Source organism: Emys orbicularis, chromosome 9 (assembly GCF_028017835.1).
Source record: "Emys orbicularis isolate rEmyOrb1 chromosome 9, rEmyOrb1.hap1, whole genome shotgun sequence".
Classification (NCBI taxonomy): Eukaryota; Metazoa; Chordata; order Testudines; family Emydidae; genus Emys; species Emys orbicularis.
In genome coordinates this window covers 51461621-51474886 of record NC_088691.1, presented here as the reverse complement: position 1 = coordinate 51474886, position 13266 = coordinate 51461621, and the positions used below count along the sequence as shown (strand labels likewise).

The following is a 13266-nucleotide window of genomic DNA, read 5'->3' as shown; positions in this document are numbered from 1 at the left end:
TTATGCTTGGCTCAGACTGGTGCTGTGGGTCTATTTCATGAATGTTATTCAACCACAATAGAAGACTAGTATCAACAAAATAAGGAAGGTATATGAAACTTCCTGGAGATAAGTAATGCTTTTTGTCTGTCATGTCTTATCTGTACACGTATCTTAACATTTCAACAAGGATTGAGAAAACTTAATAGAAAATAGATCAGTATGCAAATCAATTAATGATTTGCATTAAATGTTAAAGGAAAGTAGTGATAGGGTTGTGGAGAATCAAACTGTGTGCTATGGGAAATCACCCTGCTTTCCTTAGTCTCAGTACTATGGATAATCTTCTAAATTTAATTTTGATATGCTGTAATTTCTCTGACAGGATCTTAAGAATTTTATGTTACAGAAGCAAGTTTGATGTTTTGTCAATTTTTTTGGGTTAAAACAGCATTAGTGACAGCAGCAGCTCACAAGGTTTATCTCAGCCCTCTACACAGACGACACAGTACCTGAGAGCTGACACCCCTAACAATGCCACACCAGTAACCAGTAAGTATTAATCTAATTACAAAAATGTACAACAGGTGACTCTGGGCTGGCCTAGTGTCCCAATGATGAGAAGTGCCCTATTGATGACATTCATATTGACCAAGAGGGAGGCGCATGAACAAGATCTGGGCTTGGCATCTGTTTAGCCTGTGCTTCCTGGGCCTCTGATACCAATTTGCCAGCCAAAATTCTTCTTTAAGGTCACAAGCACGGGTCAGTCCTGGGTCCGCTACTATTCAATATTTTCATTAATGACTTGGATAATGGACTGGAGAGTATGCTTATAAAATTTGCAGATGACACCAAGCTGGGAGGGGTTGCAGCGCTTTGAAGGACAGGATTAGAATTCAAAACAGCCTTGACAAGTTGGAGAATTGATCTGAAATCAACAAGATGAAGTTTAAATAAAGATGTGCAAAGTACTTCGCTTAGGAAGGAAAAATCAAATACACACTACAAAATGGGGACTAACTCTACTGCTGAAGATGGGGGGGTGGTAGTACAGTGGAAAAGGAGCAAGGGGTTATAGTGGATCCCAAATTGAATGAGTCAACAATGTGATGCAGCTGTAAAAAGGCTAAAATCATTTTGGGGTGTATTAACAGGAGTGTTGTGTGTAGGAAAAGGGAGTGCTCTACAGGGTACTGATGAGGCCTCAGCTGGAGTACTGTGTCCAGTTCTGGGTACCACATTTTAGGAAGGATGTGGACGAATTGCAGAGATTCCAGAGGAGAGCATCAGGTTTTCTGAACTTTATACCATTTTTGATCTGAGGAAAGGTTTAATCATGTTTCTTCTTGAGAAAAGACTGAGGGGGGACCTGATAAGTCTTCAGGTATGTTAAGGGCTGTTATTAAGAAGGACAGTGATCAATTGTTCTCCATGTACACTGAAAGTAGGACAAAAAGTAATCGGCTTAATCTGCAGCAAGGGAGATGTAGGTTAGATATTAGGAAAAAATTTCGAACTACAAGGGTAATTAAGTTCTGGAATAAGTGTCCACTGGAGATTGTGGAGTCCCCATCAATGGAGGTTTTTAAGAATAGGTTGGGATTCTCAGACTTAATTGCACCTCGACCCCTTTCTGACAACAAAAATTACTACACGACCCAGGAGGGCGGGACCAAAGCCTGAGCCTGCCCAAGCCCTGCTGCCCCGAGTGGGAGGGCCAAAGCCAGCCCCAGGCCGGGGGCCTGTAATCTGAGCCCTGCCACTCATGGATGAAGCCCTCGGGCTTTGGCCCCAGCAAGTCTAACACCAGCCCTGGTGACCCCATTAAAACGGGGTTGCGACCCACTTTGGGGTCGCGACCCAAGGTTTGAGAACCACTGGATTAGACAAACACCTATCAGGAATGGTCTAGGTTTACTTGGTCCTGCCCCAGTGCTGGGGGCTGGACTTGATGACTCGTTGAGGTCCCTTCCAGCCCTGTATTGCTATGATTCTATAGAATCCTAGAATATCAGGGTTGGAAGGGACCTCAGGAGGTCATCTAGTCCAACCCCCTGCTCAAAGCAGGACCAATCCCCAGACAGATTTTTTTGCCCCAGATCCCTATAATGGCCCCCTCAAGGATTGAACTCACAACCCTGGGTTTAGAAGGTCAATGCTCAAACCACTGAGCTATCCCTCCCCCTATGATAAGCTCTGCTATGTCATTTCGCCAGTTTAGGCAAACTACATGTTGCTATTCTGTCCAAGGCATCATCACATCTGTATGAATCTGTGGTTTTGCTGCTTATCCTTCAATTAGATATTTTTTGCATTTGGGGAGAAATCTCTCTACTACTCTGCTTTATCAGATGCATCTATTCTAGCTGTCTCTGGCCATGTCTATGCTACAAACTTTAGTTGACACCAGAACTGACTGGACTGCAGTAGAGTCTCAAATAGATTCTGCCTTGTGGCATCACTTGCCCCCCTCATCCTCCTCACCCTTGCTGTTCATACTGGGGGTCTGTGACTTGGGCTCCTCGGAGGTATCCACAGTGGTCTGTGGGTGACAGTAAGATGTCTACCAAGTATGGCATGCAGCTCTTTGTAAAAGAGACTGTTGGCCCCTTAGCCTTCTGATATGCCTCATGCTGTTCCTTCGCTTTCACGCAGCACTACTCCTGATCCCTTTCATACACCTTTTCCTGCATCCCCTGTGCAATCTGCTTATAGATGTTGATGTTCCTATGACTGCAAAGCCTCTTCTCCCAGTAGGCCCAGGAGATCCAATATCTCCTGTCTATTCCAGGACAGAGTGCATCTGGATCTGTAGCCGGCATGGTCAGCTGGGCAAGAGGCAGTGGAAAGCTGCTAGATGTGCTCGCTGAGCTGGGTGGCCAGGAAAAGGCATTTCAGAAATTTGCTGGTTTCCATGACCCCTGGGCAGTGGAGTTCACAATTATGACCAGAGTGGTCAGTGATAGGCATTGTGGGACAGCTGCTGAAGGATTGTTAGGGTCGAAATAAGTAACCCAGTGTCTACACTTGCGCTGCATCAACTTCAGTACCTTGACCATGGCTCAGCGTCGCTCGGGAAAGTGGTGGTACTGCTTTGCTGTATTTGCATGCTTATATTCGTGGGAAATAATTTTAAGTGTAGACACTTGCATAGCTAGGTCCACGCAAGGCAGCTTACTTTGATCTAACTCTGTCGTGTAGACCAGGCCTCTGTGTATCCACTGATGTCTTGCCTAATCCTTCCGAGGAGCTTTCTTATGCAGTGCTTTAGGATTTCTTGAAAACAGCAAATAGCAGTATGTAAGAGAAAAAGATCTGCAGGAAATAGATGAGAGAGGGCCAAGCATCTTCATTTAGGGCTCAGGCTTGGACATCAGTATGAAGTACTAACGCTTATTTCTGGGTGCTGTTTCTCTGCATGTTGCTGCTCCAAGCAGAGCAGAAAATAAATTTAAAAGCTCTGCAAGTGTGGTGATGCTTCAGCATTTAATTATCTTCTGCTTTATCTGGAACAACATAGTGGAGGTAAATATGAGGAAATAGAGTTATGAAGCATATGAGGCAAGATATAAGAACAGCCATGCTGTGTCAGACCAATAGTCCATCTAATCTAGTATCCTGTCTTCTGACAGTGGCCAATGCCAGGTGCTTCAGAGGGAATGAACAGAACAGGCAGTCATTGAGCAATCCATACCCTGTTATTGAGTACCAGCTTCTGGCTGGCAGAGGCTTCGGGACACCCAGAGCATGCAGTTGCATCCCTGACGATTTTGGCTAATAGCTGTTGATGGACCTATCTTACATGAACATATCTCATTCTTTTTTGAACCCTGTTATAATTTTGGCCTTCACAACATCCCCTGGCAATGAGTTCCACAGGTTAACTGTACGTTGTGCGAAGAAGTCCTTCCTTTTGTTTGTTTTTCGTTTCATTGGGTGACCCCTAGTTCTAGTGTTTATGTGAAGGAGTAAATAATACTTCCTTATTCACTTTCTCCACACCATATGGGGAAGCAACAAAGGATTAGGAGGGGAAACCAGGAAGTACTGAGGGAGCTGTAGATACAGGTTAGGGGAAGAGAAACGGCTGATGAAAAAGGCCCTGATCCTATATCCACTGAAGTCAGTGGGAGATTAGCCATTGATTTCCATGTTTGCAAGATAAGGCTTTGGGAGAGGAAGAAAACATCTTAAAAAGTCAAAAACAAAATAATACCTAAATGAAAATTGGGAAAGGTTGAGGAAAGAGAATGAAAAAAAATACAGAACACAGATTCAGAGATGACTCTGTTAACTGAGCTGTGGAAGATGTGGGAGACCGGATGCTTGTGATGAGAGAATAGCAAGTAGATATTGTGCAGAGGTGGATGCATGAGAAGCATCCATGAAAGGAAAAAGGAGCAGACAGTGTGAAAGCCTGTCACACAATCAATGCTCATTGCATGTTTAAACCATTAACTTTCTAGTAAGACTATATGTCCCCACCATCTTATTTTTCTCCAGTACCGAAAATCAGCCCAGTCCATTTCTCCTTAACCTCTCCCATCTCTTTTCCTCTTTTGATGTTTTATCTATTGTCACCTTTGTTGGAAGTCACTTGAGAAGTCTGGGAAAGGAATTGGACTGAGCTTTATAGTGGAGATGACTGACTGATCAACTTCACCTCTGGTAGGAGAGTTCCTGAGTAAGAAATTCATTTATAAAACTACAACAGTAAGGAGGAATTGCCCCTCTCCCCATGCCATACCGCCATAGCAGTCAAAGAGGGAGTCTGTTGGCAGTGGATTCTCTGGCATGGCTTGAGGGTTCTGGAACTTGCTCCCCCTCTGGTCAGAAAGAGCCCACATTTGGAGACCACCTGGGCAGGCTGTAAGAGCAGGGGCAGCTCTATGTATTTTGCCGCCCCAAGCACGGCAGTCAGGCGGCTTTTGGCGGCATGCCTGCGGGAGGTCCGCTGGTCCTGAGCCTTCGGCGTACCCACCACCGAAACCGCGGGACCGGCGGACCTCCTGCAGGCATGCCGCCGAAGGCAGCCTGACTGCCGCCCTCACAGGGACCGGCACGCCGCTCCCTGTGGCTTGCCGCCCCAGGCACGTGCTTGCTGCACTGGTGCCTGGAGCCACCGCTGTGTAAGAGACCTCCGTTAATAGGGTTTTTGAAGAGGGCTAAACACATGATTAGACTGTGGAAAGGTGCTTTTCTCATAGGTGACTGGCTAGCAGAGTTCCTTTTAAATGAGTTTAATGTTGCTGGGGTTTTGTTGTAATATGTCCAAAGCTTTGTACAGGCTTCTTTTTTATTTAAATTGAAATAAATAGATGAGAAATAGCTTCACTTTGGCTTGTAATATCCAAATTTAGACCTGCCTACTGCACTTCTTGTTCTCAATCATATAATTATGACTAATATTTTCTCCTAAATGATCAACTTAATTGCATATACTGTAATTTTTTTTCTTACAGAAACATCCTTAATGGCTGATCTAACTTTTTCTATCTAATCTATGAAGCATTGAGTTAATAGTTTGATGCTATATTTAAAACAAAGATTGTGTTCTTTAAGTCTACGTCGACTAGAAAATCTCTCTCAAAGTTTTAGTGCCATCAGTGTGCTTGATGCTTTACAGTACACACAATTAAAGACAGTCTGTCCCCCAATGAGCTCATAATCTAGAAGGTAGACACACAAAAACAAGAGGATGAGGCAGAATTCAGGGATGGTGGTAATGTACTAGTTTGTAATTAATTTGTTGCTTGTATGGTAGACATCAGAGTTGGGTTTTAAATGGGGACTTGAATGAGGCGGGATAGTGGTTTGAATGGGAACAGCTGGTATAAAAAAATCCTGTAGAAAATGTGTTTTTGGTGGAAATTGAAAACCCAAGAACTCGGGCTGAAAATTTCAGTTTTTGCTGAAAAAGCAAAATTTGCTATGCAACGTGCACATCTCACAAAGTTATTTTATTCAAAAACTTTTTTTTGTCTCAGAAGTTTTGACTGTCTCTAGAATGGGCATCAGCAGTGTGTTCCAGACGTGCAGCAGTGTGGGAGAAAAAACATGGAGTCAGGAGTATTGAGAGTGTAAAGGAAGGAAAGGGTCTCTAGGGCTGGAGATAATGTACTAAGGCATGAGGTCAGAGATGTAGGGTAGGGTAGGTCTATGAAGGCTTTCCATGCCAATTATGAGGAATGTGAACTTGATGTTGTATTTCAGAGAGCCTGTTTTGAGAGATCCAAAGAGGAGGTGACATGGCTGGGCTAGCAGGTGAGGAATATGTCTTTGCACAAGGAGGGTGTGAACTGTCAGTGAAGCCAGAGAGGAGGAATTAACTCCACCTTCCTGTTAACCCCAGCTGCATATTTCTCTCAATAGAAATGTATCTCCAGTGGCTAGTTTAGAAAGAGTAAAACTGTAAATCAAGTCACTTTTTTGTTCTTGACAATGCTCAGCTGTTTGCCTCAGCACTTGGCAGTTCCATGTATACTGGCTGAGTTTTGTTTAGCAGTGGGATAAGTTGAGGTTTTAATCATATTTCACTATTCTGCTACCTAGAATAGGGTGAATGTGTTAAAGTAAAAATATTAAAACATTCATTTAAAAAAAAAAAGCTCATATAACCAAAAACTTTCCACTGTTTATTCTTCTCACTGTGATGTTACTTACGCCACCAGTACAGTATATCAGGAGAAATTTCAGCGAACCTCCTTCGCCTTCAGAAATAGTCTTAATCTCAAATAAATTTTCCTTTTGCCTCCAACTGGAGGAAGTTGTGCATTTATAATCTCCAATAACAGTCCTCGAAATTGCATACACTTATCTTCCCTAACAAAGTGAATTCTGAAGTCTGAGTTCACTCTCCTCTAACAAAAAAAAGCTCCCGAAAAGGTGATTTACAAATAGAATTAAGAAACTCTTAATTAAGAAACTATTTCAAAATTATGATGAATGCCCACAAGAGGTCAGAAAAGGACATTAGCATACAGTGATTTTAGATCTACCTTTTTCCCAAACCCTCCTCGCCCTTCTTACGCGCTATGCTGGTGATGTCATATCAAATATAGGAGCAACCCAGTGGGGTTCAGATAAGTTACACTTTAGTTACTTTGGCAGGATCTTGAGCCCCTGGAAACCTATTAATGAGCCTAAAAAAAGACACTCACACGATCTTCTTTAGGCAGAGCCGTACTCCAGCAGGCTCCCTTGATTGATGGAATGTGGTTTGTGCTACCTGTGAATACATATGCAATAGTTAACTCTCCTACGAGGTGGGTTTGAGGTTTAACATTTGTTTTGTTATCTTTGGATGAAAGATGTGTAAATTAAAATGATTGCACTGCACTGGTGATGTCACATAATCTAGGTTTCTTTAGGTCTTACAAAGGATCCTACTCTCAGTACACATACTGTTTGTATGAAACCAGCTTTACTTTTGTGCTTTATGACAATAAACATCAAACCAGATTTACAGTGGCAATGCTGTGTATCAGCATTACCATGGTGAGACTTCTTGCTAAATGGAGTTCAACCTACATTTTTCTATTTCTAAGGATTTTACCTGTTGTCTGAGACCCATACCGATGGGGAAACAGTAGAAATGACTAAACAGAAAATATATGTACAAAGTAAACTGAAAAAAAAAATCATTTTTCTCTGACCTACTTTGGTTTTAGTAATCTTAAGTGTTAACTTGTAACAAATTTTGAATAAATATGACTTTCAAGTTGTCCCTTTAAACATTTATCCATGGACTCCATTACTACTATCATTAAAACCTGCCTGAATATAGTCACCTCTTTAGAAGTCTCAAATGTCCAGAAGAGGGCACTGATGTCTGTGCTTTTCAGATTGCTGTTGTAATCCATAGTAAGAAGTTGGCGTCATTGTAGCCATGTACTGCACAGTTCTGAGCATGATTGTTTGTTTAGTTGCCCACCAATCTGTGCATTTGGTTAAGCCAATAACTGGCTTAAGTATATAACAAGGTAAACAAATAAAAACTGAATGAGTTGGTTATATAGAATGACTGAGCATGTGCTCACTTCAGAGGCATTTATATTCATGTTGCCTTTCTCAATATATTTTCCAGCTTGTATTTTATGCTGAAACCTAATCTCGATTACTTACAACTTGGCATTAATTTGTGTTCTTTCCATCTGTAGGTGGTATTGAGGGAAGTGATGTGCTTGGATTCTCATTATAAGGGTATTTATATTGGTTTGTTTGGCTCTGCTGGCTCCTCAGGTTATCCTACATTACGTATAGAGAAGAATGATCTTAAAAGCGTCACCTTGATGGAGGCAAAAGCTAAAGTGAAGGACATAGCAATCTCCAGAGAGAGGATAACTCTAAAAGATGTACTCCAAGAAGGTATTTACAAGACTTTCTTTAAACACTTGCTAGGTACCATGAGTGATGTATTCTTTTGTCCTCACATGATTTTCTCCCCAAGAATGTTACACATGGACAGTAGATGTTACTTCTGATCCTTATGTGATTTTTGTTGAAGATGTAAGGAAATGATTAGAAACTTGAAATATGCATACCATTTGTCCAACAATTCACTTCTTTAAAAATGCTTTTCTCTTATTTTCTGGTCTCTTGAATTCCTCAAACTAAATTATTGTGAAAGGTGGCATTTCAATTAGTCTGTCTTGATAATATATTCTATTTAAATAAGTCTTAGCATTTGATCAGGCTCTCCCATAAAGTGTGGGCTGACTACCTGCAACTCAAAGTGATGGCAAAATAACTCATTTTCCAATGGTAGAGAGAGCGCTTCACTGAAAAATTCAGTCAGCCTTGAAAATTGATCTTAGCAGTCTCCCTTTCAATTCAGCCAAATTAGAGGATGCTAAATGAAGACTCAGATGACTACCACAATGTGAGTAATGGGTGCAGAATAAATAGATTGTGGATGTGAAAGTTCACAAGAAGAGAGATCACTTGATTCTTTTCTGTCTGGCTCAGTGTTTTTCATTTTGAAAGTACACTTGTAGATTTATGTTGACCTCAGTTTTGTATCTGGTAATGTAGAAGTAAAGAAACTGATTTTAAAAATAGCTGTTTTCATGTTCTCTCAGTAATCTGTACAATTACAGTAGATCTATGCTCTTGTGTATCTTCTCCAAAGCATGACCGGAGTTAGAACACTAAAAGCTAGAGATCTGAGCTATTAAATCACCTCGTGAGAGCTTATGCTGAATCTTTGCGAGGAGATATAAACTAATTGCCTCTGTTCTTTTTCTTGAAGTGAACAAAGCCACTTGAGTATTCACATTACACTTATCCAAAACTTTTTAAACCTTAGTGAACTTTGTTCTTCTATCTCAACTAGTTGATTCCACAAAAAAGAGCTGTTTTTAAGGGCTCTTGAACCATTAATTTGCTTCCTTTGTGTGTAGGGGAAAATCTTTTAATTTTCTACTTCCAGACATTAACTCTAATGCAGAGAGACATCTAAAGAATTGAATCAGCAAACATCCTCAAATGCCACCCCAGGTATGCTCATAAATGTCCACAACAAAGAGAAATAGGGTTGCTTGTCTTGTCTTGGAAAGGATCCAAGTGCTTCTGAAGGCAAGATATGCACAAATAATACTGCCTTGTAGCTGGATTGTAAGAGACACTTCAGATTTATATTTGGCATGCCTGAAGCTTTCTGACTTGATTTGAAGTGTGTCATAAGCTTCAAAGGCTATAGGCTCAAGTGAGTGCCCACTTGAAGTCAAGCTTCTAAGCCAGAATCATCCATTTCCATTCAAAATTGTAGCAGTGCTTTGGCTGTAAGTGATCAAGAAAAAGAATTTTTCAGTCAAAGGGGTCCATCAGTAGAAGTATTAGTAAACTTTTCAGAAGTGCTTAAGTCCTATTAAAAGTCAATGGAATCTGAAGTTAGTTATCCCACATCTGAAAATCTTGTCCAGAACTTATTGCAGCACACACTTTCATTTGTTTCAATATACACAGGCAAAAGTGTATTATGGAAGCTCTCACCACTTGACCCTGTGCTCTGCACACTATTTCCAGTGGAACAGGAGACATACAAGGTCAGGGGGAAGTCCTGATCATGGATGTAGACCTCACTTTCTCCGTTAGACATCTAAATAAGTGGCCTGACTTTCAAATGTGCTGAACCACCCATCTCCTGTTGGTGAGGTGAGAGGAGCTTGGATCACAGAAACCCCCTTGGGAGCTGCCACCCAATGTACCAAGACTACTTCTGCTCCTGTTTTCCCTGCCAGCTCAGGACTCCAGCACCCTGTCTTGCTGAGCCAGACACTCCCATCTGCTCCAACGAAGACCCAGGGTCTGAATCACTTGTCCCAAAGCTGCAAGTTTACCTGAAAACAGCTCACAGTAGTGTGCTTGTCTTTAGCACTCAGATGCCCAACTCCCAATGGGGTCTAAACCCAAATAAATCAGTTTTACCCTGCATAAAGCTTATGCAGAGTAAACTCATAAATTGTTCGCCCTCTATAACACTGATAGAGAGAGATGCACAGTTGTTTGCTCCCCCAGGTATTAATACATACTCTGAGTAAATTACTAAATAAAAAGTGATTTTATTAAATACAGACAGTAGGATTTAAGTGGTTCCAAGTAGTAACAGACAGAACAAAGTAAGTCACCAAGCAAAATAAAATAAAATGCGCAAATCTATGTCTAATCAAACTAAATACAGATAATCTCACCCTCAGAGATGCTTCAGTAAGTTTTTTCTCAGACTGGACACCTTCCAGGCCTGGGCACAATTCTTTCCCCTGGTACAGCTCTTGTTCCAGCTCAGGTGATAGCTAGGGGATTCTTCATGATGGCTTCTCTCTCCCTCTGTTCTCTTCCACCCCTTTATATATCTTTTGCATAAGGCGGGAACCCTTTGTCCCTCTGGGTTTCCACCCCCCCGTCCCCCCCCGTCCCCCCGCCCCCGCCCCCACTGGAAAAGCACCAGGTTAAAGATGGATTCCAGTTCAGGTGACATGATCACATGTCACTGCAAGACTTCATTACTCACTTGCCAGCACACACATATACAGGAAGACTCACAGGTAAACACTACCATCTGCAGACAATGGGAGTCATCAAGATTCCAAACCATCATTAATGGCCCACACTTTACGTAAATACAATAGGCCCTCAGAGTTACATTTTATATTTCTAGTTTTAGATACAAGAGTGGTACATTTATACAAATCAGATGATCATACTCAGTAGATTATAAGCTTTGTAATGATACCTTACAAGAGACCTTTTGCATGAAGCATATCCCAGTTACGTTATATGGTAATAAGTGAATATTTTCTCTAAAACTATCCCAGTTACATTATATTGACTTATCAAGTTTTTATAAAACCATATAGACTGCACAACGTCACAGGAGCATTATAGCGAGAAGAGGTCAGGAGAGGTTGTACCATCGTTCTAAAACATTGGGGTGTGCCCAGCAGCACAATTGTTGTTTTGGCAGTGTCATGACACCCAAACACGTGGCACAGTGCTGGGTTACAGCACTGCAACATGACTAGGTTTTGAGGAATCCTGCAAAACTAGCTGGTGTGAGTCCCCAAAAGTTGGTTCTAACAAAGCTTTTTAATTTGGCTAAATTTAAATGGGACAGATGATAATGGTAGGTACACGTGCCAGTTTCTGGTAAGCTAGATTAATGGCTTCAATTTTGGAGCACTGCAAATTTTGGAGTTTTCAAGGAGCATAGACTGAAGAGCGTGGAGCAATTGTAATTAGTACTTCAGGAAACAAGAATGCTGTCTGTATAGTTTCTATACATTTTCATAAGGATTTTATATTAATATTGACTGTTCTGATGTATTATAAAAATCCTACATGAAATTGTGTGTAAAGTGAGACACAGTATATCACTGTTGTGCTTAAATACTGGAGTATATGAAAGATTAACTTGTTATAACGGACTTCATCCCAACCGTTCATGATTACAAGGTAGGTAGATACCAGCTACAGTACTGAAAATGGGAAGAATAATGCTAAAGTCATATTATAAAATGTCCTTGCTTTTGTGGGATTCTTCAAGCCTTTGTAGAATTGTAACATAGAGCTAAAGTACCCTCAGCAGTGCTGTTTTCAAGTCTGGAATGGAGGGAGGAAAACTGGCTTGCTTTGCTTTTTGAAACAATCCAGGCTGTGTATTTATGATTGATTGCATGTGTCAAGGCTGATTCCCCATTCTGGCACTTTGAGTGCTGACGGTGGGGGCCTGCAAGGATTCTAAAAATTAATACTGGCCACTCCAGGCTGGTATTAAACTCCCACGGTTACAACTTTTCGCTGACCTTGGATGGGTAGATGCTGCCATCCCCCAAGTGCATAAAAAACCCCGTGAGACCCCAAGAAGGTGCACTTTGGAATTCCTTCCTGTGGCGTACCCTCAAGCCCTTTCACTCCCCCCTCCAGGGAAGATCTGAGAGAGAAAACAAAGGAAATCAGCTGTTGCCACCAGCTAATTAGACAACATATGCACAAACCTCTTAGGGCACAAAAATCCAATCCTGTCTTTTATTTAAAAAAAAGTAAATTGTATTAAAAACAAGAAAGGAAATACATTTGGAATTTAGGCTTTTTGCTAGATTAAAAAACAAAACCAATTACAAAAATTAAGCATTAAGGTAGCTCTCTTGAGGTTCAGCTTAAAGGTTACAAGCAAAACAAAGCACCTGTGACTAGCACAGAAGAGTCCACAAGCCATAAAGAAATAAGAGATGAACCTAATTGCGTCTTCCTAGACATTTCCTGATCTACTTACATACCTGGGGTTTCAAATCAGTAGTTTCTAGGTATGATCTGGTAACTTTCATACCTTGCCCACAGCTTTTGACAGCATAGCTGCTCTGTCTCTCCTCTCCGGAGAGAACAACAGATAGACAAAGGGAAAGTTCCCCCCCCCCCCCCATTTTAAAAAGTTCTAGCCCTCCCATTGGCTCTTTTGGTCAGGTGCCCACTCCCTTCCTTTTACCTATGGGCTTTTTTAACCTTTTACAGGTAAAGCAAGTAGAGAACAGCTACTAACAGGGATTTTATAGCTAACTGGCTGGCTGGGGGTCCTTAAAAGGGAGCTGCTCCCCCCCTTCATTTATCACAGCATGTTCTCTCTCTTTAGAGCTAACTGCTTTTTACATGGACTACAAGAACGTGTCTGTGGAGGTAATCTGTTTTTCCTGTAGTTAGTATATAGAAATTTGCATCTTACTATAGTAGCACATTGTGCTAGGCACTGTACAATCACAGTTCCTATTCTGAAGAGTGTACAATCTAAGG

At 41.4% G+C, this 13266-nt stretch overlaps 1 protein-coding gene across 1 annotated transcript in view; it reads left to right on the top strand.

Moving 5' to 3' along the window:
• The window catches only part of RYK (receptor like tyrosine kinase), a 108448-nt gene that overhangs the window by 45217 nt on the left and 49965 nt on the right, over window positions 1-13266 (top strand). The window contains exons 7-8 of the mRNA XM_065410765.1: window positions 431-531; window positions 8215-8349. Coding sequence (XP_065266837.1) covers window positions 431-531; window positions 8215-8349 — 236 coding nt within the window. The remainder of the gene's footprint in view (window positions 1-430; window positions 532-8214; window positions 8350-13266) is intronic.